The 21251-nt window shown below is 41.1% G+C and overlaps 1 protein-coding gene across 1 annotated transcript in view; it reads left to right on the top strand.

Annotated features, from left to right (window-relative positions):
- The first annotated feature begins 269 nt into the window (after nucleotides 1-269).
- Nucleotides 270-21251, top strand: part of PANK4 (pantothenate kinase 4 (inactive)) — a 40985-nt gene continuing 20003 nt past the window's right edge. Inside the window, exons 1-10 of the mRNA XM_075604877.1 lie at nucleotides 270-426; nucleotides 3074-3156; nucleotides 9523-9731; nucleotides 12003-12186; nucleotides 14162-14254; nucleotides 16677-16830; nucleotides 17070-17251; nucleotides 17691-17772; nucleotides 18311-18411; nucleotides 21014-21169. Coding sequence (XP_075460992.1) covers nucleotides 276-426; nucleotides 3074-3156; nucleotides 9523-9731; nucleotides 12003-12186; nucleotides 14162-14254; nucleotides 16677-16830; nucleotides 17070-17251; nucleotides 17691-17772; nucleotides 18311-18411; nucleotides 21014-21169 — 1395 coding nt within the window. The 5' untranslated portion in view covers nucleotides 270-275. The remainder of the gene's footprint in view (nucleotides 427-3073; nucleotides 3157-9522; nucleotides 9732-12002; nucleotides 12187-14161; nucleotides 14255-16676; nucleotides 16831-17069; nucleotides 17252-17690; nucleotides 17773-18310; nucleotides 18412-21013; nucleotides 21170-21251) is intronic.

The raw sequence follows: 21251 nt of genomic DNA, 5'->3' as shown, positions 1-21251 counted from the left end.
AACACTGTCACGCCTGAAAACAACCTGTGCAAAATGTTCTGCCTTTCTTGGCAAAATGTATATTAAATGTGCTGTGTTGCAGCAGCAGGAAAATCCATTCAACATCCCCATCTCGATCACAAAAGCTGAAATAACATCTATTCTGTCAGCTGTAAATGTCCCCAACCATCATGACTCTTCCACACCCTCACATGACTGCTCCCAAAACACACCACACCTCACCTCATTATCATAACACATGCAGAGCGTATTCAAATGTGTGCGCATAGCTTCCCATGCTCATTGGCGGCAGCGGCGGGATATCCAACATGGCGACAAGTGGAGGGAGAGGTAGGAGTGGGGAGAGTATGGATAAAAGCATCACCCTGCCGCCTGATGAAATATTTCGTAATCTAGAAAACGCGAAGCACTTTGCCATTGATATAGGTAAGTGGTGCGGGAGTGGGGTTATCAGAGAGTATTGTAGTGTGACCCGAGGACCCGCTGAAGCAGAGAGCCAGGCAGTTGTGGTACTAGCGGGTCTCTCCAAACCCCCTCCTCCCTGCGCTGTGCCACCGCTTTGCATGCTGGAATGTGTAGTTCTTACCGGCCCTTCGCCCTAATTGCATCAGATGGCAGTGAAAGGTTGAGGACTACATCTTCCGCAAGCCTCAGCGGGCACACAGACTGATGGGAGTTGTAGTTTAGGCAGGGCTGTTTAGGTTTGGCTTGCATGTTGAAGCTTTCCAAACGGGACTTCAACCCCCATAATCCTTATAGTCCGTAGCAGAGATGAGAAGTAGAAAGTAAACAACCTGCTGTAGCAGAGTGTATAGAATAGATTGCATTAATACTAGATATTCCTCTGATGTCTGATTTTTTTTTCTGGGGAAAGGCCGTAGCTCATTTAATTATATTAGGATTGTGACTTCCTACATGGTTGTGTTTAAAATCTGTATTTTAAGCACCAAGCAGGTTCAAGGTGTCAAACGTGGGCACGAGCTGTGGCAATCCTTTTAAATAGTGTGTGTGTGTGTGTGTGTGTGTGTGTGTGTGTGTGTGTGTGTGTGTGTGTGTGTGTGTGTACACATGCACTTAATGTCTTGTACTTTATTTCTGTTGTGAATGCAGCGTGGAGTGTGAATAAACAAACATAAATTGTTAGTTGCTTAAAACACTTTCCTTAACATAATTATCCTAATTTATACGTAGAAATGTGTATTCTGTAGTCTTGGATGATGCCAAACAAAGTGATGTCCTTGCAAAACCATCAAGCAGCATTTCACCTTGTAAGGCAAACCCTGAGAAGGATCAGCTACTCTAATCTAATTGGTTTTTTTGACAGGCACGTAGCTTCAGTTAATCTTCCTAAAGCTACAGTAGGTGTATAATTGGTTTTATTCCAATTTAAGATACATGTTTGTAAACTGTATTTGGTACTCCTGCGTTTTAATGTTTATTTATGCATGTGATAAAATAGGTGACAAAAGCGTGCATACACTTTGGTAAATACATCTCGGTTGTGAGTAGGTAATTCTACTACAGGGTGAAATAATTGTATTGTGTATGTGGCAGTGTGTTGTGCCAAGCTGTCCGTGAGGTTAAAATGGAGCTCTCCAGTGCCCAATGCAGCATAAAGGTTACCAGGATAACCTCGGAAGCTAGAGATTGAAAAAATCTTTACTAGTGTAGGACATACTGAGGGGGTAAGATACTAACAATTTCTGAGTTATATAAGCTTCTGGAGGCAATAAAGCAGACTTCCAATTTATATAGTTAATAACCCATTTTAAAGCAGCAGTCCATTCGTTTTTGTTATTGAATTGTTTGAAAATTAAGATTGAAGCCGGGGATCTCTGGAGCTGAACCCCATTAATTTCAGCTTCGGAGACCCCCTTCTTCCTGAGATACTTGCCTCTGTAGGCGGTGCCGGTATTTCTGCAAAGTTTAAAGGTCCTTATCACGCGGGCTGTTGGGCAGCTGCAAGGGATGACATCACGGCTTCCTATTGGCCCGTGTGATGCACCGTCTACGGAGTTAAGTACCTCCAGAAGCAAGGGGTGCCCGGAGCTGAAATCAATGCAGTTCAACTCCAGAGACCCCATGCTTCAATCATATTAAAATAAATTTAACTGGCATGTCCTATTCGGAACATGTCAAATCCAACACTTGCTAAGAAACAAATTAACATATTGTTGACATTACAACTGCTTGAGAGCTGGCATTTTATCCAAGTGGATATTCCCCAGGGATTCCATCGCTCACTCCCTTGCTCGCTCTCTCGCTTTATCTTGCACAGACTTGTCTCAAGTACACAATCATATCTATGGTGAGCTGTCGCTTTTCACAACAACTTGAACCCAGTTGATGCAATAGGGGTCAGCAGCACATTGCTATGAATGGCTGTGAGTTTTAAAGAAAAAAATAACCATCTGTTAAACCACAGAAAACAGTTGAAAGTAGTGATGCGCTTAATAGATTCTATTGATCTGGGGTGATCTTCATACCGATCACTCTGTTCATGTGAAGATGGTGGTCCACACCTCTGGCGATGTCATCGTTTTGTATCAATTTCAGGTGTGTGTGTGTGTGTGTGCATGCGTTTGTCACTCATTCAGTGCAATCATTCTATTTTAATGTGTGTGTGTGTGTATAGGGGTGAGTGGTTTCGACATTGGCACAGGGTGAGTGGTTTCGACATTGGCACAGCAATGCATGTCAAAGGTTTTTAGATTCCAGCCTGTGTGGCTCTTGCAGCTTTTGGGTTCGCAATAATACCAGGTCACAAAATATTGTATACGATGTTCCTTATGTGGCTTTGACTACTGTAAATGCAATTATGCTGTTCAATTAAAAAAAATTGGTGTGTATGTTTTATAGGTCATTGCCCATGCAATAAAAATTGATGACCCAATAATATTTTATGGCAATTCTGGTGGGTTATTTTGCAGACCCACATACATTTTGTATAATGGCTTGTCAGGATCTGTCTCATTTTGTTGACATTCAAATAATCTTGCCGCTTTCTTGATTATTATGATATGATGTGATGAGTATTTTTTTTGTTTTTCTTAAATATTTTTTTCCTCCCCAGGTGGCTCACTAACAAAGTTGGCCTATTATTCTACTGTTCAGCATAAAGTAGCCAAAGTAAAATCATTTGATCACACAGGAAAGGTAAGTGTTTTCTTGTATTTACCGTGTGTGTGTGTGTGTGTGTGTGTGTGTGTGTGTGTGTGTGTGTGTGTGTGTGGTTTCTTATTGTAAATTAGTGTTAAACCTTCTCTGCCAATCTTGTCGACCAAGATTTTAGCATAATATTTTGTTACCCTATGCCAGGGCTGGGCAAGTCCAGTCTCCTAGGGCCACCAACATGTCAGGGTTTCCAGGATATCCCTGCTTCAGCACAGGTGACTCAGTCAACGACTGATTACAAACGATTGGCCTCCCCTGCCGTACGCATATTATGCAGGTATTCTGAAAATATTCAGTTCAAAGCCTGTAATTCGCATTGCCACTCTGTCTAGGACATTTGCTTGTGGCCTTTTCACTGCGACCAAATGAGTGGCGGTGCTTTGTCACCACTTGCCCCACTCCTGGGACCTATCGCCGCCGGTCGCTTCCCCTCCAAAAGGAAGTGCCTTGCCCTAAAACACCCTATCCTAATCGCTAAACCCCCTAAATTAACCCCCCCCACAACAGTAAAGCTTACCTTAAAAGCGGCGGATGGTCAATCTGCGGCAAAACTGCCATGGCCAAATGTCCCATTCTGTTGCCACTTGGCTTCCAATATAAGTAACAGCTTTGGCCAGTGGTACCTATGCAATATTTAGAGCATGGGTGTGCAAACTGAGGGGGGCTGCCGCGGCAGTTATAGAGGTCCCACACTCTTCCCCCCAGGCATTTAAATGAAATGCCGGGGGACCGCGCAAGGTCTCTATACCACACTTACCTTCCAGCGACGCATCATCATGGTAACCTGGCATCAAATGGTGCCCAGGGGCCACGTGATGTCACGTTACCATGGCAACGTGGCATCATTTGACGCCGAGGAGAGGAGGCAGGGGTGTACACGTGGGAAAACTTTGCGTGCCCCTGATTTAGAGGACAGACACTTTATCCTATATCCCTACTTACAGTATATTGATCCAGAGGAAGGCAAACAAACCACCCCAGTGAAATATCATTCAATGATATCTCATAATGGGAAAAATAGAAGGTTCCAAGAATTGGCAATCAGATTACTCCCTGGATCAACATTTTTCCCATGTTTACTTATTTGGTATGTCCCTGTATACCTTTCCTTTCTAAAACAATGTCGTTGTTTGCGCACACAAATATACAAGAGCAAACTCTGGTTCTTAGATAATGAGTAGTTTATTGCCTGTACAGCATAGAGTATGATCATACACACAAGTCAATGAGACTCTCTGCCAGGGGAGGGCCCAAGCAGGCATTATATACACTTGATTTCCTTTGTCTAAAATAAGTTGTTAGGCAGAATATAAAGGCTACTCCCTATTCTTAAGCCATTCATTAAAACTGGATTAACACAGCTCTCTATGGGAACCAGGTACTGCTTGATACTAAAAATGTGGGCGTTGCTACAGGCACGGTCGTAAATCTACTGTCGAGCAAAACTCATTCATACCACACAACGATTCTTTCACACAGAGATAAGTTCTGGAACACAGCATGAAATACATATGAGGCATAACAAAACAGACCAAATGGATTCTGCACACTGCTAACAATTTCCTCTCCAAGACCCCCCCTCCCCCCAATCCATTTCAATATGTCCATTCCAACATTTTATTTCAACCATCTCTAACCTTTTTTTTAATATACATAATGAATGATTTGAAAAGAACCAAACTACCTCATTGTTCTCATCCATCCTTTCAATATTAAAGCTAAATGTTTTAATAAGTGGCCTAGTGGCACCTCTCTATGGGGAAGAATAGATTACAGGATATTGCACTGCCACCCTGCGTTAACTGCCATTCAAGTCAATTCTCCTGGCTTCAAAACCAGTGCAAAAGACATACACTGGATTTATAAATATGAATCAAGCATCGCAAACCGACACAAATGGCATCATTTTTTTTCAATCTGTCAGTGTATTAAAGTAGCAATCCAAACGGGCAGCTTTAATTTATTTTCTGCAAATGTTTTCTTCATAGGATTGAAGCTGTTTTTTCGGAGCTGAATCCCATTCATTTCAGCTCTGGGGACCTCCTGCTTCCAGGGATGCAGTCCTCCGCACGGGGTACTGGTATCCTGCAAGTTTAATGCTCCCACATCCCACGGGCCAATATGAAGCCACACCAGATGATGTCACAGCTTCCTATCGGCCCGCAGGGCGCGGGATCTTGAAAAAGTGGCCATTACGTGAACCCTGCTAGAGGAGCGGTTACCGGCATCCCGTGTTGGAGGTCTGTGCCTCCAGAAGCAGGGGATCCTCTGAGCTGAAATGAATGGGGTTCAGCTCTGGAGACCCCTTTATTCAATGCTATGTTCAAACAAAAATTGTGCGCTTGGATTGCCTCTTTAAGGGACCAGTTCTTCCTCCTACACTTTAATATATACTGTGTGTATATATTTATTTATTTGCCTCGTTTATTTTCAGGGTGGGAACCATGTGTGTGTCCCCCATGCTAAACATCACTATGTTTAAGCTTCGGTAACCCTCACAGTTCCTGAGATACTAACCAGTGAATTTACTGGGGTTAATGCTCCCTCCGGGGAGGGGAAGCAGCGAATCAAGCCAATATTATGAAATGGAACAAAACGTCTGCCTGTAACTGGTGCCGTTTTCATCTCCTTTGTGGCAAATATAATGGTGGATTTTAGGTAGCGTTAACTTCTGCTCAAAAGAGATCCAGATCAAATGTCCATAACGAGCAGCTACTTCACCTATTGGCTTCACCATCGCCCCTTATTCCCTCTAGATTGTAAGATCGCATGGATAGAGGCTCATTACCTCTATGTATCTGTTTGCGCTTGTTTGTCCTTACATGTGTAACCCTCCCTGCCTAATATCGGGGTGTATTTTATGGCTACTTCGCATCGGTTACCTTGACCCAGGGACTGGATTCGGGCTGCTAGGTGATGAGGTAGCAAGGTTGTTGATTAATGGGCGCCAGGAACTTTTGTAGTACAACTGTCATTTATTCAGATCTCCAAGGACCGAACCTTTCATTTATTTATAAGATGTTTTACCAGGAAGTAATACATTGAGAGTTACATTTCGTTTTCAAGTATGTCCTGGGCACAGAGTTATGATGATTGCTACATGGTTACAAACACATAGTTACATTAAGTGAGCAGGGTTATACATTATATACAAGACATTGCATGCACAGTAAGAGATAATATATGTTCTAGGCGTATGTAACAGCTTGCCAAGAAACTATTTGAAGGCAAGACAGGAAAGATGAAATTTGCGCCTAGACTCTAGTGATGATCAATCCTAGTTCTTTGAGCATTTCACAGTGATGTGTGTTGTAGTTGCATTGGAGGACAAAACGGTATATTGAATTGTAGATGGTGTCAAGTTTGCTAAGGTGGGTTTGGGGTGCCGACATATACAGCTGAACCCCGTTATAACGCGGTCCTTGGGGGCCATCCGATCAGACCGCGTTATAACTGGGGTCGCGCTAATTTAAAAATAAAAGGGCCTCCGCGATCACGGACTCCGCGCCCGCCGAAGGGGGAGAGCTGGGATAACTCTCCCAGCTCTCCCTGAGCCCAGCATCACAGTGGCATCCTCCCCCTCCCCTCCCCCAGCAGCACTTACCCAGCGTCTGCAGCAGTTGGTCTGTGCAGAGAAGTTGCGAGGGGGAGGAAAACGCACGCAGCCTTTGCAGGGATCTCAGCTGTTTCTGAGTTCCCGGCCAGGGATCAGCTCCCTTCTATCCCCCCCACAGCAGCAGAGATACAGGCAGAGAGAGGGGGGTCTCTCCCTGAGCCCAGCGTCGCAGTGGCAGGCCCCCCCAGCAACACGCCCCCCCCAGCAGCACGCCCCCCCCCAGTAGCACGCCCCCCCTCCAGCAGCACGCCCCCCCCCCTCCAGCAGCACGCCCCCCCCCTCCAGCAGCACGCCCCCCCCTCCAGCAGCACGCTTCCCCCCCAGCAGCACGTCCCCCCCCCATCAGCACAGCCCCCACCCAGCAGCACTTACCCAGCATCTGCAGCAGTTGATCTGTGCAGAGAAGCTGCGAGGGGGAGGAGAGCTCAAGCAGCCTTTACTGGGATGTCAGCTCTTTCTGAGTTCCCCGGCCAAGGATCAGCTCCATTCTATCCTCCCGCACAGCAGCGGAGGGAGAGGGCTGGGAAGTCCTCGGAGGCTGCATCGTCGCAGCACTGGGGGAGGGCTCTGGCTAGCAGCCACTGGCGAGCCTCACCTACCGCTGCTTGCCCAATCAGAACGCGGGGTTTTCCAGACCGCTCTCTCATTGGTTAACACCATTGTTTGGGGCCAGCTTTTGGAAATGGAAGTGTGCGTGCAGTGCAAGAATCATCCCTCCCCAGAAGTTCTCACTCTCAGGTGATTGGCTTTCAGAGGGTTGCCATGATAACCGCTCATGTACACAGATGTATGGGCCGCCTATAGGAGGAGCCTCTATATGGGCTGGCTGCCCCCTGAACCCTACATTTGTTTCATTTTCTCAGCTTTTCTTTGAGATCTTGTGGATCCAACCCGAGTCTGTGGTGGGAGTACTAATGATTAAAAGGCAGTGATCCTGTGCTGGAGTGTAGGGGCTGGTATAGTAGGGATATTCCCTGTAGACAAAACAATAACATTTATAATATGACTAGAGAGTTATTTGTGTAGTAGGTTCCTAGTTATGTAGTTGAAATGTAGCAATAAGAAAGTAGTGTGGTGTGTACAATTGCATTGCAATCACTGGTCATGGCAACTGGGGAAGGGGGAGCACCAACTAGGGAGGAGGGAGAGGTGTGTGGTGTGTGCCCCCAAAAAATGAAATTTTTATTGTAAAAACGGGAGCCACGTTAATACCGCGTTGTAATCGGATTCACGTTAATACCGCGTTGTAATCGGATTCGCGTTGTAATCGGATTTGCGTTATAGCGGATCACGCTATAACGTGGTTGAGCTGTACTGTGTCCCCATAGTCTATAATTGGCATTAGCATCTGCTGTGCGATGCGCTTTCTGACCAGCAGACTTAGGGAGGAATTGTTCCTATAAAGTACACCTAGTTTGGCATAGGTTTTGTATGTCAGGGTATCAATGTGCATCCCAAATGTTAAATGGGAGTCAAACCATATAACCAAATATTTGAAACTAGTAACAGGGGCTTGGATGGTATTAGCGTTGGTTCTGATCTGGAGCTCAGTCATTGAAAGCTTTAAAAATTTAGCCTTGGTCCCAAATACCATTGTTAGTCTTGTCAGTGTTTAAAAACAATTTGTTTTGTGAAATCCAATTTTCAAGTCTCAAAAAGTCAGATTGAAGTACAGTATGTGTTCAAGGTCGGAGAGGCTAGGGCTGTGTGCATATAAGATTGTGTAATCTGCATACATGCGTATTGAAGCTCCCTTACAAGCTGTAGGAAGATCATTTAATGAACAGTGAGAGTAGGGGCCCCAGAACAGAGCCTTGCGGGACACCTCAGGTGATATCCAAAGGGTTGGAGTTAGGGCCTGAGATGGACACATGTTGGGATCTACTTGATAGGTAGGAATGAAACCAGTTTAAAGCATGCTTCCCTATTCCAGAGCACTGGCGTTTGTTTAGCAAGATAACATGATCAACAGTATCAAAAGCCTTGGCAAAATGTAGGAATATTGCACCAGTAAGTTGTTCCATTCCACACTGGATCTCATTGCAAACTTTTAGGAGGATAGTTTTTGGTTTGGGGTGAAAGCCAGATTGGGAGTGAACACATTTTTTCATGATTTTGGCGTTTTGCTAATAAGTTAGTAGCACACCCCGCAAAGTATTCATTGAATGCATTTGCAATGTCAGTGGGATTTGTCAGAGTAATATCCTCCTTAATGATATTGCATAGTTGTTGATGGCTGGAATATATTGTTACTAACCTTCCAGAAGTTAGCTCGGTTTGATGTATTCTGGCGAGGATTGTCAGAATAATATTGTGACACCGTGAGGTCATGACGTCACGTTGCCATGGCGCCCAGATGCCGGAGCCGATGTAAGAGGGGGGGGGTGGGTTTGGGGGGCGCTCAGAGAGGGGAACAGCCGACGGGGCGCAGGGAAAAAAGATTGCGCTCCCCTGGGTTAACCAACCTACAATGATGTGTGTATGTATCATATGGTGAAGTTACATTGTCTAAACTGTCTTGACCAAATAAAGGCAAGGGAGTGATACAGCATGCAAAAGCTATTTAATGCAAACAAAAGATATATTTAAATTACAGCTGCTGTTTCAGTTCCCATGCCTTTTTTAGCCCTATGAGGTTCCTCTGGAACCAAAACATCGACCGTATACTGTATTAGGTTGTGTTTTAAACGAACATTTTTTTTTTTGTGTGTGTAATTTTTTTTTTTTTTTAGGATGCCGACCATGAACTGTTGTATGAAATATCTGAACAAGAGGAGATTACAGCACGACTCCACTTCATTAAATTTGAAAATACTTACATAGAGACATGCCTGGATTTTATCAAAGACCATCTAGTGAATACAGAGACGAAAGTTATCAAGGCAACAGGTGGCGGAGCATACAAATTCAAAGACCTCATTGAGAAGAAACTAGGATTAAAGTAGGTTGAGTCCAAATCTTGCAAATAAAAGGTGCAGAAGATATTGTTACCAGTAGCATGATCTGTGTCCCTGGATTATTATTTGGCTTGTACCACGTGCTGTACTTGTACCTCTTGCCCATAAACACATGTACCGTGACCTTTTTTGTCTTAATATCTGAAATATCTTACGTTTGTCTATCGTTGGCTTCTTACACCAGAGCCCTACCTACAGCTGTTACATCCTGTGTTGAAGTACATCCTGTCATTTTGTTTTCATTGTTTCATGTCAGTGGGTAGTGCTGAATTGATTTTCACAATTGTTCATTTTTTTTATATATATATATATATATATATATATATATATATATATATATATATATATATATATATATATATATATATATATATATATATATATATATATATATATATATATTTTTTTTATGCAAAAATAAGCATTTTAATTCAAACATATTTAACCATCACAGGCATTAATATATGACAAACTATATTTTGTTACCAGAATAAATACTGCATCAAAATTACTAAAGTGAGATTCAAAGGGGCAGTTTTATCAACCGCCGATACTTTCATCATTCTTAAAGTAGCAATACGGGTTTCATTATTTACATTTTTTTTCTTTAATGTTTTAATAACAGGATTGAAGAACTGTTAATTTCAGCTCCAGGGACCCCCTGCTTCCAGAGATACTTACCTCCGTTGGTGGTGCCGGTATATCTATTCAGTTTAAATATCCCAGTCACGCGAGCTAATAGGGATCTGCACCAGATGACATCACATGTTCTTATTGGCCCGCGGGACATTTAAGCAGTCTTCTTGTTAGGCACCCAGTTCCCTGGCTGTATAGATACCGGGACCCCTACTGAGGTAAGTATCTCTGGAAGCATGGGGTCTCAGGGGCTGAAATTAACAGGTCAGCTCGGAAGACCCCCTGCTTGAATGCTTTTGTGAAAAAAAAAAAGTGAAACCCATAATGCTTTAATAAAAACTTTGCACACATACTATTCTTGAAGCAAAACTGACGGCCTACTTTTGTTCTCTACAGCCACAACACAATTTCTCCATCCATGATAGTGAAGGACATGACATTTATATTTAATATTTAAATTATAATACTTTACATTTTTATCCATCGTTGTTTGAGGTGCGTGTATGCAAAAAAAATGCATTTGTGTTCTTTCTAGTAGTAGGTGTATTTCTAACAATTGGAATCTTCTGTAGGAAGCTTGAGGATGTGTGGTAAGCCCAAAGTAGGGATTTGCCTGATCATGGGTTGCAATGCTACCATGTCATTATGAAAAATGCAATGTGTGCGTTTTTGTGTATCTTCTATCATAATAGACACACCGATTTCTAATTGACTGCATGTTGATCATTTAGAACACTAATACATGTCTAAGTTCATCAATTCTAGAGACGCAGGTTAATGCAGACATTTAGTCCCATAACAGGCTCTGAATGAGTTTGCCATGTTCCCTTTTTCGAAATGATGTGTCTTCTGAGAGTGCTTTTGCTAACAGAAGACGAATGCTGCATTTGAACGGTGATGTTTCATTTCTTCCTTGCCCCACTTTCTGGTGTCACAGTGGGCTACTGTACTGTCCATCACCCCTGCTCTGTGCATTGGGCCTTCTAATCTAACACATTCTTTCCCCCCTTCCCAGGGGCCCAGGTAATGGCTGCAGTTATCCTGTCGATAAGCCTGTTTGTTATTCACATTTAGCTTTTGCTGGGACAAAAGCAACATCTGCACCAACCCTGTCTGCGATTTTATCAGAGTGTTTCCCATGCAATGTAGTGGTCAGAGGCATGTTAAATCTTTTCCTACTGACTAACACACCACTTTATTTTTTTTAAATGTTGTATTACAGGTTTATACAACAACTGCGTGCACATGCAGGACATGCCATGCTTTCATTGTGGTTTAATCATCTGCCAGTAAGGCTCACGCACACTTTAATATAGTGGTTTTTGCATTTAAACAACATCACTTATTTGTAGCATTAACTATTTAAAAAAATACGAAAATACGAGATCAGGAACAAGCAATTCATTTTTCTTCTCCCTGTACTCTTAACCTCTTTGCGAAGGTGTTAAGTGCAGAACGCACTGCATTTTCGGCTGCTCTGACACTGAACTGAGTTAACTGTAGCTTTGCACTTGGGGAATGACATTGCTACTTTTCATTTTTAGAATGCTCACAGGTGAGTCTTCAAAGTAATGTAACGGACTGTGATCATTTATACCTTATCTCTTGGTCTCTTTTAGAGTGGACAAGGAAGATGAAATGACCTGTCTAATAAAGGGATGTAACTTTGTACTGAAGAACATACCCCATGAGGCGTTTGTCTATGTGAAGCATGCAGATCCAGAGTTTCGATTTCAGACCACTCATCCCAACATTTTTCCATATTTACTAGTTAACATTGGCTCAGGGGTATCGATAGTTAAGGTAAGATTAGTTCTACCTCCTCCCTGTTGTCCCTGAGTTGCTTTAATCTTTCTGCCCTGGGGCACTGGCCAATCAGACCAAACAGGAAAGATTTACAAAAAAATATATATATTTTTTAAAATTAAATAAGTGGCCCTTATAGGTGTTGGAGAGTAGAAGATACTAGACTAAGAGGACCCCTATTACTAAGCCCTTAAAGATGAACCTCCTAGAAAAATGTACTTGGTGTAAAAATAGCATCTTTCATAGTATTAGATTCTATCAAAACTACAAAGAAATAGTTATGATGTTAAAATCTAAACAGGAGCAGCGACCTGCTGACAATGAGGGCAATGTATAGATCACTATAAATAGGAGAGGATTGGGACTGTATTACTGTATCTCTGAAATAATTAAAGTGAAGCAGTGTGATCAAGGAGGATGAACGGTCAAGTGATGGCTGTATCTCAACGTGAGTGTCTACATAATATTTATCAACATACAAGGAAAAAGAGAAATGAAGACAGCCTAAATTGTGTGCTACTACTGTACTGTACATGTGATCAGTGTGTGACATGCTAGAATGCTCAAGACAAACTCTGATACAGTGTTGCTTTCACTTTTTCATAGCAACAATGTTTGCTGAAAGTAAACCTACAGGATCTCTTTCCCCCACCCCCTCTGTTGATCCCTGTGTGTGCACTCACCTTGAGATACAGCTATTAATTACTTCTGGTGACACTGTTCATCCTCCTTGATGATCACACTGTTTCACTTCAGTTATTTTAGAGATAAATCTGTCCTCTCCTAAACTGTTTATAGTAATTTATTTATTGCTCTCATTGATAGCAGGTCGCTGCTCCTGTCTCGGTTTTAATATTTTAAATAATATTAATAATTTAAATACATTTCTTTGTAGTTTTCATAGCATTTTCCAAGTATTAGATTTAATTTTTAGTGGAAAAATGAGGAGCAAACCTCAAAAAAAACGATGCTCTGTCACTAGCAATGATGTAATAAAAAAATATTGTAAAGCAAAAGTCTCTGATTCCTTCGGTTGTGTCAGTGTTTGTGGGGTGATTAAGTAAATAAGTAAAATGTATTCGGTGTGTTGAGAATGGACTCAGCCAGGGTGGGGATTAATAAGCTTAGTGAATCCAAATAACATGAAATGTCAATGCCGTGCAGGCAATGGGATACTCACATTGTCCTCAGATAGCTTCCCTTACCGCACCCTGTGTCCCACACCATGTGTCAGCTGGCCGGTATTCACGTTGAGCTGCCCGTGTCCGAATGTTGTCGCTGAGGTTGGATGAAGGACCCCCACACGCAATCTGATCACTGAGCGTGCTCCAACCGGTAGATAGTATAGCAAAAAAAGGGGGTAGAAATGGTGGTCACTGCATCCCCGAATCGTCGGAATCAACCAAGCGCTAGGTTAATAAAAATGTTATTTATTCATGAAAAAACGAAAAAGCATATAAGGTGTACAGCTCTAACGCGTTTCGTCTCCACAGAGACTTTATCAAAGTCTCAGTGGAGACGAAACGCGTTAGAGCTGTACACCTTGTATGCTTTTTCGATTTTTCATGAATAAATAACATTTTTATTAACCTAGCGCTTGGTTGATTACGACGATTTGGGGGAAGCAGTGACCACCATTTCTACTCCCTTTTTTTTTGCTAGATTTAATTTTTACATTAAGTAAATTTTTATTTCTAGGAGGTTCATCTTTGAGAGCTTAATCTTCCCGTTTCTTGTAGTTCTTTATCCCTCATAGCATCACTCTTTTTGAGATATTTTGGTATTATAGCAGAGCAGGGATACTTCATTCAATTGTCTAAAGAGTTACCTAATTCCTTTATTTTTGATCACGTTTTGAAAGACTACTGCTGTCCTGTACATATTTTGTGATTTTTGTTTTGTTTTTGGGGTTGGTTTGAGTTCCTTTTTGTCCTAGAACCTAAGATGTGTAATTTGGTGTTTTCTTTGACAGGTAGACACAGAGGACAAGTTTGAACGAATTGGAGGGAGCTCTATTGGAGGTGGTACTTTCTGGGGGCTTGGAGCCCTGTTAACAAAAACAAAGGTCAGACAAAGCAATCGTGTGTGTGTGTTGTGTTTCCCCCCCCCCCTCTCGCCCCCAGACCATGGAGTGATTTGCAGCTGGGGCGTTCCATTACAGTAGGGGTGGGAAACTCCAGTTCTCAAGGGCTACCAACAGATCAGGTTTTCAGGATGTCCCTGCTTAAGCACTGGTGGCTCAGTCGAAGACTGCGCCACCTGTGCTGAAGCAGTTATATCCTGAAAACCTGACCTGTTTGGTGGCCCTTGAGGACTAGAGTTAGACACCCCAGCATTAGAGCCACCTATGTTTAGTTACCATTTTCAAAATGGGGGGAAAAGCTTTTCGATCTCTTATAGGATGTTTTATATTATCTTTCAAGTTGTGAAGAGCGGGAAAATTTCTTAGCATTTAAAGCATCAATCCCACCAATAATACCTATTTTTTTGGTTTTGCTGTATTCAGACTGAGCTCTAAACGGCTCTATTTTTAGTTCCAGGGATTCCAGGATACTTGCCTGCTTCGTTACCAGTGTTCTCAGGTCATTTAAATGACTGCCAATAGAAAGCCGCAAACAATGATGTTGCAACTTCCTATTGGCCCGCGAGGGCCTGCAAAATTTGGCGACCGTGTTGGCTTCTCGGATTTCGCGAAGAACACTGGTAACTAAACAAGTAAGTGTATCGGGAATCAAAGCGTCCGCTGACCTAATAAATGGCAAAGTTTGGCGCTGGGGCATCTTGTAGTTCCAATTCTGTAGAAATAAATAAGAGTGAGTGTGAGTGCTTAGATTTGGAATTTCCGATTTTATCATATGGGGATAGCAAAATGTTTTTCATTTGGAAACAGCCTACACCTTTATGCTTTTGATTGAACTTAGAAGCAGATCTGTGTGGACTGGAGACACATAGTGGGAAGAGAGACAGAGGAATGAGCAACTACAGTATTTATAGAGCGATTGCAGAGATCAATGTGTTTGTTTGGAGTATTTCATTTCAATCAATCCTATATGTATGCATTTTCATTAATTCCATTATAACACACAAACGTCATTGTCTGACTATTGGCCCTATTATTTCAGTAATCATTCTGTAATGCAAAAACAAACACAATGGGAAATGTATTAACTTGTGATGCATTTGTTATATTTTTATTAATGCTTTTGTGTTATGATTATGGATGAAGTAAGGAATTTCAAATTCAAATAAAAGGTTGAGAATAGTGAATGCAGGAAAACAATGTCTACAGTCACTCGCACGTCTAATGAATGCAAAGAACAATTCCCAGTGATCGTACTTCACTTAAGATTCTTAAACCTTTGTCAGGTTAACAACTTTTAAGTAATGCAGAACTACAATATCGGCACATAGGGACTGGTGTACATCCAGGGCCACTTTTATGTCCTTGTCCTTTGACACTACTCTGCATAAATGCAAAGCTTAGTGGCCCATTCTATATTCATGAGATTACCAAATGGTCTGTTTTTTTTTTATTTTACTTCAATGGGGAATTTCGTCTGGGTCTGGGTCTGCTTCTGAGGATATAGAATAAGCCCGTAATGCTGTACCTAGTCTGATCTGTGTTCTCTATGAACACTGTCCACTATCGGAGCACATATTACCTCAGTTTAAACTATGTACAACCATACTTATGACATGTAATACAGGAAGCATACTATTTTCATGCTACACCTGCTAAAATATCACAATCTGCCCAATAGAAAGAAAAAGAGCAGGGGCTCTGGTCTTCAAACACCTCAAACATTATGGTTTTATTTAACTAAGTAATTCAGTTTCATCCATTCACATCTCTCCTATTACAAGCCGGTTACGGAGGTGTGTGTGTGTGTGTCAGCATATAGCCTGCTCACTTGCATGGCTTGTAAGGGGCCATACGGCTTAGCACTGCTTCATAAGTATGTATCCACTTCAAGTCCTCACTATAATTTGTATAATGCGCAATTAAACATTTAACTACAAGCATCATTAAAGATGCTACAGTGAGGGATATAAAGTGCTAATGACGCATATCCGTGTCAAAGCAACTTGCTGGATTGCTTCCGTTTCCCCCTTTTTAATTTTTTTTTTTTTAAATGTAATTACTTAATTGTCATTAACAAATTATGTTGGTCTTGAGAAGTAGAGATAAGACTTTGAAAAATGGAAAGACAGATGGGACTGTGAAGATATGACTTTGCAAATCTATATTGAGTAGTATATTTCATACCCCAGAAAAACCCTTGTAGATCAGTCTTGTCTGGTTACTTAGGTGGTTATTCATTAAACTTCTAAGTATGTTTCCAGTACTATCACAGTTCAATGAATACCTCCTCCCACCCCCCTTAGAATTAAAGTGGGATTTCAGAGGTTTATGCAAATCCATGTCAAAGGAGGCTGTATCTATGAACGCACATTTAAACATTGCTTTTCGTTTTGTTTCTTGTCAGCGGTTTGATGAATTATTACAGCTTGCGGCAAAGGGGCAGCACACAAACGTGGACATGTTGGTGAAAGATATATATGGAGGGGCTTTCCAAATACTGGGACTAACCGGAAACTTAATAGCAAGCAGTTTTGGCAAATCTGCCACTGTAGACAAAGGTACCCAAGCAACATTTTTAGCATAGTTTTATTGGATGGTGTAAATTTACGCTGATATTTTAAACCTGAACGTAAATGATGCTTTGTACATAAACAAAATACTTGTGTAAATGAAATATCACTTTTTTTTTTTTTCCTCACTGCATCCAAGATTTATTTAGAATAGTGAAATTAATTCTATGATCCACCACGGTAAATACCATAAAATCACATATTAATGTATTGTCTCCATTTTTTAGAATTCTCCAAAGAAGATATGGCAAAGAGTTTATTGCACATGATCAGCAATGACATTGGACAGCTGGCCTGTCTATATGCTAAACAACACAACCTCTCTCAAGTATACTTCGGAGGCTTCTTTATCAGGGGTCATCCGGTTACAATGCACACCATCACCTACAGCATAAACTTCTTCTCTAAGGTAACAGAGGTCCATCGCTGCGTACAATGCTGCCATAGAGGAACGAAGAACCTCATTAAGTTACATTTTATCTAATGGTATTGGCAGTGTGGCCTTCCAAGCATTTCCTCTCCTTTGGACTTTAAGCAGCAAATTGTGTTTACAGTTACTTTTCTGCATACCCATCACATGCTTCATTGGGAAATCCTCTTGCATTGTCTTTTTTTTGGTAACATTAATTATTTTTAAACCATGTTGTTAGAACTTCTTTAATTTTGCAGTTGTCATGCAACTTTGACATTGTTTTAAGTATTCTTTCCTTATTTAAGTATGGAACCCAAACTAGCTGATATGGCATTTATATACTGTATTACATGTCTGTGTTTTTTTTTTTTTTAAATTGTGCTTTTGTAAGTGAGGTTCTCATGGGTACCTGTGTATATTGTGCATCTGGTTACAGGGGGAAGTGCAGGCACTGTTCCTCAGACATGAGGGTTACCTTGGCACCATTGGGGCATTTCTTAAAGGAGCGGAGCAAGACGGTAAGTGTGAAGTAGTAATATTTTGATATTGCATAACATTTTGTTGTATAATCATGTCACTTATAATTACAAGAACAGCTTGTCGTTGCCTACATTTTATTGCTAAAACAAGAATATGTTAAGCACTCTGACTTTTTAATTAAAAATAATAATCTAGCAAATAGACAATATTTCTGGACATAACGTGTGTGTATACATACATACATACATACATACATACCACAAAAATTGGACAGCCTGCATTTTAAAATGGGACTAAAGTTTTCTGCATAGTCAATATCCCTGTCATTGTTTAGTTATTCCTGTGCTCAAAGAAAATCTCGAATACCTTGTTCCCATGCTTCTCAACCATGAATGTAAGGAGTTAATTGTCCCTTTTGTGCTGACTTGGAAGAAGTTCAAATGCTTCCAAGTAGAGCTAACTGAGAGCAGACCTAGGGAGACTCTTTTTGGTATATCTTGCACTAATTCATTGTGCTTATGCTTTCTGAAGATGAAGCTAAAACCTCTCTTTAGTGTGTAACTGGTTTCTTTCTAGATCCCAACCTGTACAGCTGGGGAGAGAATTATGCTGGGAGTTCTGGTCTCATGAGCACCTCACCCGACATCTACCCCATGCAGCGCACTCGAAGCGGCACAGTGAGTTCCATTCTTGTCAATGGCGGGAGGCTTGGCACCTTCTCAAACTATAGACGTAGCGCTCATGTAATGTTACTGATATGCAGATTACTGCATATCTTTATTTTTCCCTGAGTAGTAAAATTCTAGAAGCGGTGTCTTTTGGTGTGTTTATTTATTTTTAATTTTTTTTTAAACAATTTATTGGTTCTCATTTGTACACTACGTGTGACCTTTAGTGGCTATAAATCCATCATGGCAAATGGATGTTGTATCGGTGTATGAGAGTTTTTTTGCCCTGCATTTGCACTGCTTGGCTGATTTTGATAGGGGTAGGTTAGGTGTTACTTAATGCATATTATAGAGTGATATAGCAAAGATTTGTATCTATTAAATCAGCCAGGTCTCGGATATTATAATTGTTAGTATAATTACCGTATTTCCTCGATTCTAAGATGCACCATTGATTTAATAACAATTTTTTGGGGAAAAATAAACACTACCTTAAATGGCTTTTTCACACATGTGCAGGCAATGACAACGTAAATGAAGGCACCTTCCACTGTTATAGGGCAACAGCCACCTCCTTAGCACTATGGGCGGTGTGCTAGGGTTGGCACCATTGAGCTCTTGGAACGTCATTCCGCAACGTAGGAGATAACTTGATCCTCAGTTGACTCGCATTAGCGGCCATACTGGTACAGAAACAATATCCGTTTTTTCAATGACGTCGATTGTAAGACGCATCCCGGTTTCAGAAATGGTAAAATGTGAAAAAAAAGTGCGTCTTCGAATCGAGGAAATACGGTTGTATTTAACCCCAAACCTAAGAGATCATTTATGCATTTAGCAACGTCGCTACATTTTACTCAAATGAAATATTCTTGTGTAGATATTGGCAGCTTGATGCACAGAAATTGTGACAATGCAAACAGACTGGCAACATATTATTGATCAAGACTCCAAAAACCTGTCAGAATGGTGGAGAACTAAAATTATCCAGGCTCCGCTCTACTGCCTTCCTGAATTCCCTCCTTCCTATATTTGGCTGCTTGTTCACTTAGTTCTGCTTAGCCAAAAAAATGTCAACTACACCAGGAATGAGTCTAGGTAAACCACTTTCAGTGAATCTTCCTATCCTGAGCAATCACTCCTTTAATCCATTACAAGCATTTCTTTTAACTCTCTGCTTTTTGTGGACATCACTGATTCGTTCCATTAGAAGTTTAGCATATCATTTGTGACTGGCTACGGCACACTCACTTTTTTTCTTTTTGTTTTTACGTCCTCCTTTCATCATCTTTACCTTCAGTTTTCAGTAAGTAACTTCTTCCATTTTGCTGCTTGGTAATTTACCTTTTGTAGTGATACCGTGGCCTGTTAAATACAAAGCTTGACTTTTCAACATCAACAACATACTAGTCTTAGGAGGTCATGCAGCACTCATTTTGTATGTGAGGGTGATGCATTTTCCATGTGCGTAGTGCTGATTGTGATGCATTGAGCTCACCCATATTTTACCACCAAATACTTTTAATTCAGATAAGCATTGACCTGCAAAGGCAGAAAATAAAGAATTGCAAGGCTTCCTCTGGGCTTTGTAATGTAGGCAGAATAGGATTTTGTGCATTGTGTCAGATATAAACTTCCACACAAACACTACTGATGTCAGCTGCTTATGCCCATCTCTGTATATGTATATATGTGTGTGTGTGTGTGTGTGTGTGTGTGTGTGTGTGTGTGTGTGTGTGTGTGTGTGTGTGTGTGTGTGTGTGTGTGTGTGTGTGTGTGTGTGTGTGTGTGTGTGTGTGTGTGTGTGTGTGTGTGTGTGTGTGTGTGTGTGTGTGTGTGTGTGTGTGTGTATATATATATATATATATATATATATATATATATATATATATATATATATATATATATATATATATATATATATATACACAGTGTTCGACAAACCTATACATTTGCTCGCCCCGGGCGAGTGGATTTAACCCCCGGGTGAGTAAATATTGGCCCAAGCAGCACACGTTTGGTACTAGGTGGCGAGTAGATTTTTTTGTGTGGCGAGTAGATTTTTTGGTGATTTTGTCAACCACTGTATATATATATTTTTTTTTTATATATATATATTATATAGTGGAATCTACTCACCACCTAGTACCACACATGTGTTGCTTGGGCCAATAGGAGCTCGCCACGGTGTTAAATCCACTCGCCCGGGGCGTGCAAATATATAGGTTTGTCGAACACTATATATATATATATATATATATATATATATATATATATATATATATATATATATATATATATATATATATATACACGGTACATCTTTATTTATTTCAATTAGAGATCACTAGTTGCATCTTGCTACACTTTTAATGTAGAGCTTTAGGAACCATCCTGGATCTCATGTTTGCCCTCAACATTGTACTATGTTGGACTATAAAGTACCATAACTGAAATGACAATTAAACAGACTCTTCTGTCAGGTAAATAATATAGAGTCATAAACTGCAAAGTTAAGGGTACTTTATATTTATTGCCTGAGGATATTGTGGCTTTGCTAAGATAACATGTTTGTCAGCACCTCTCGTCACAATGCTTCTGTGCTCCTTAGTTTGACATGTTGGAGATGGACCGTTTGGAGCGACAGCTGGTGAACCTGCCTTTGCTCTTCGACCCATCATCATATGTCCCTGATACAATGGATTTGACAGAAGATGCTATGGCTCGAGAATACTGGCTCACCTGCTTCGAGGAGGCTTTGGAAGGGGTAAGTCCCCAGCATTCTGATGAAACAGAATACATCTGTCCTGTGTTTTTAACTTGTCACTGAAGCCTGTTGGGTTCATACA

The sequence above is a fragment of the Ascaphus truei genome, chromosome 6, assembly GCF_040206685.1.
Source record: "Ascaphus truei isolate aAscTru1 chromosome 6, aAscTru1.hap1, whole genome shotgun sequence".
Lineage (NCBI taxonomy): Eukaryota > Metazoa > Chordata > Amphibia > Anura > Ascaphidae > Ascaphus > Ascaphus truei.
Note: the sequence above shows the minus strand (reverse complement) of the source record. Positions and strands in the feature narration are given on the sequence as shown.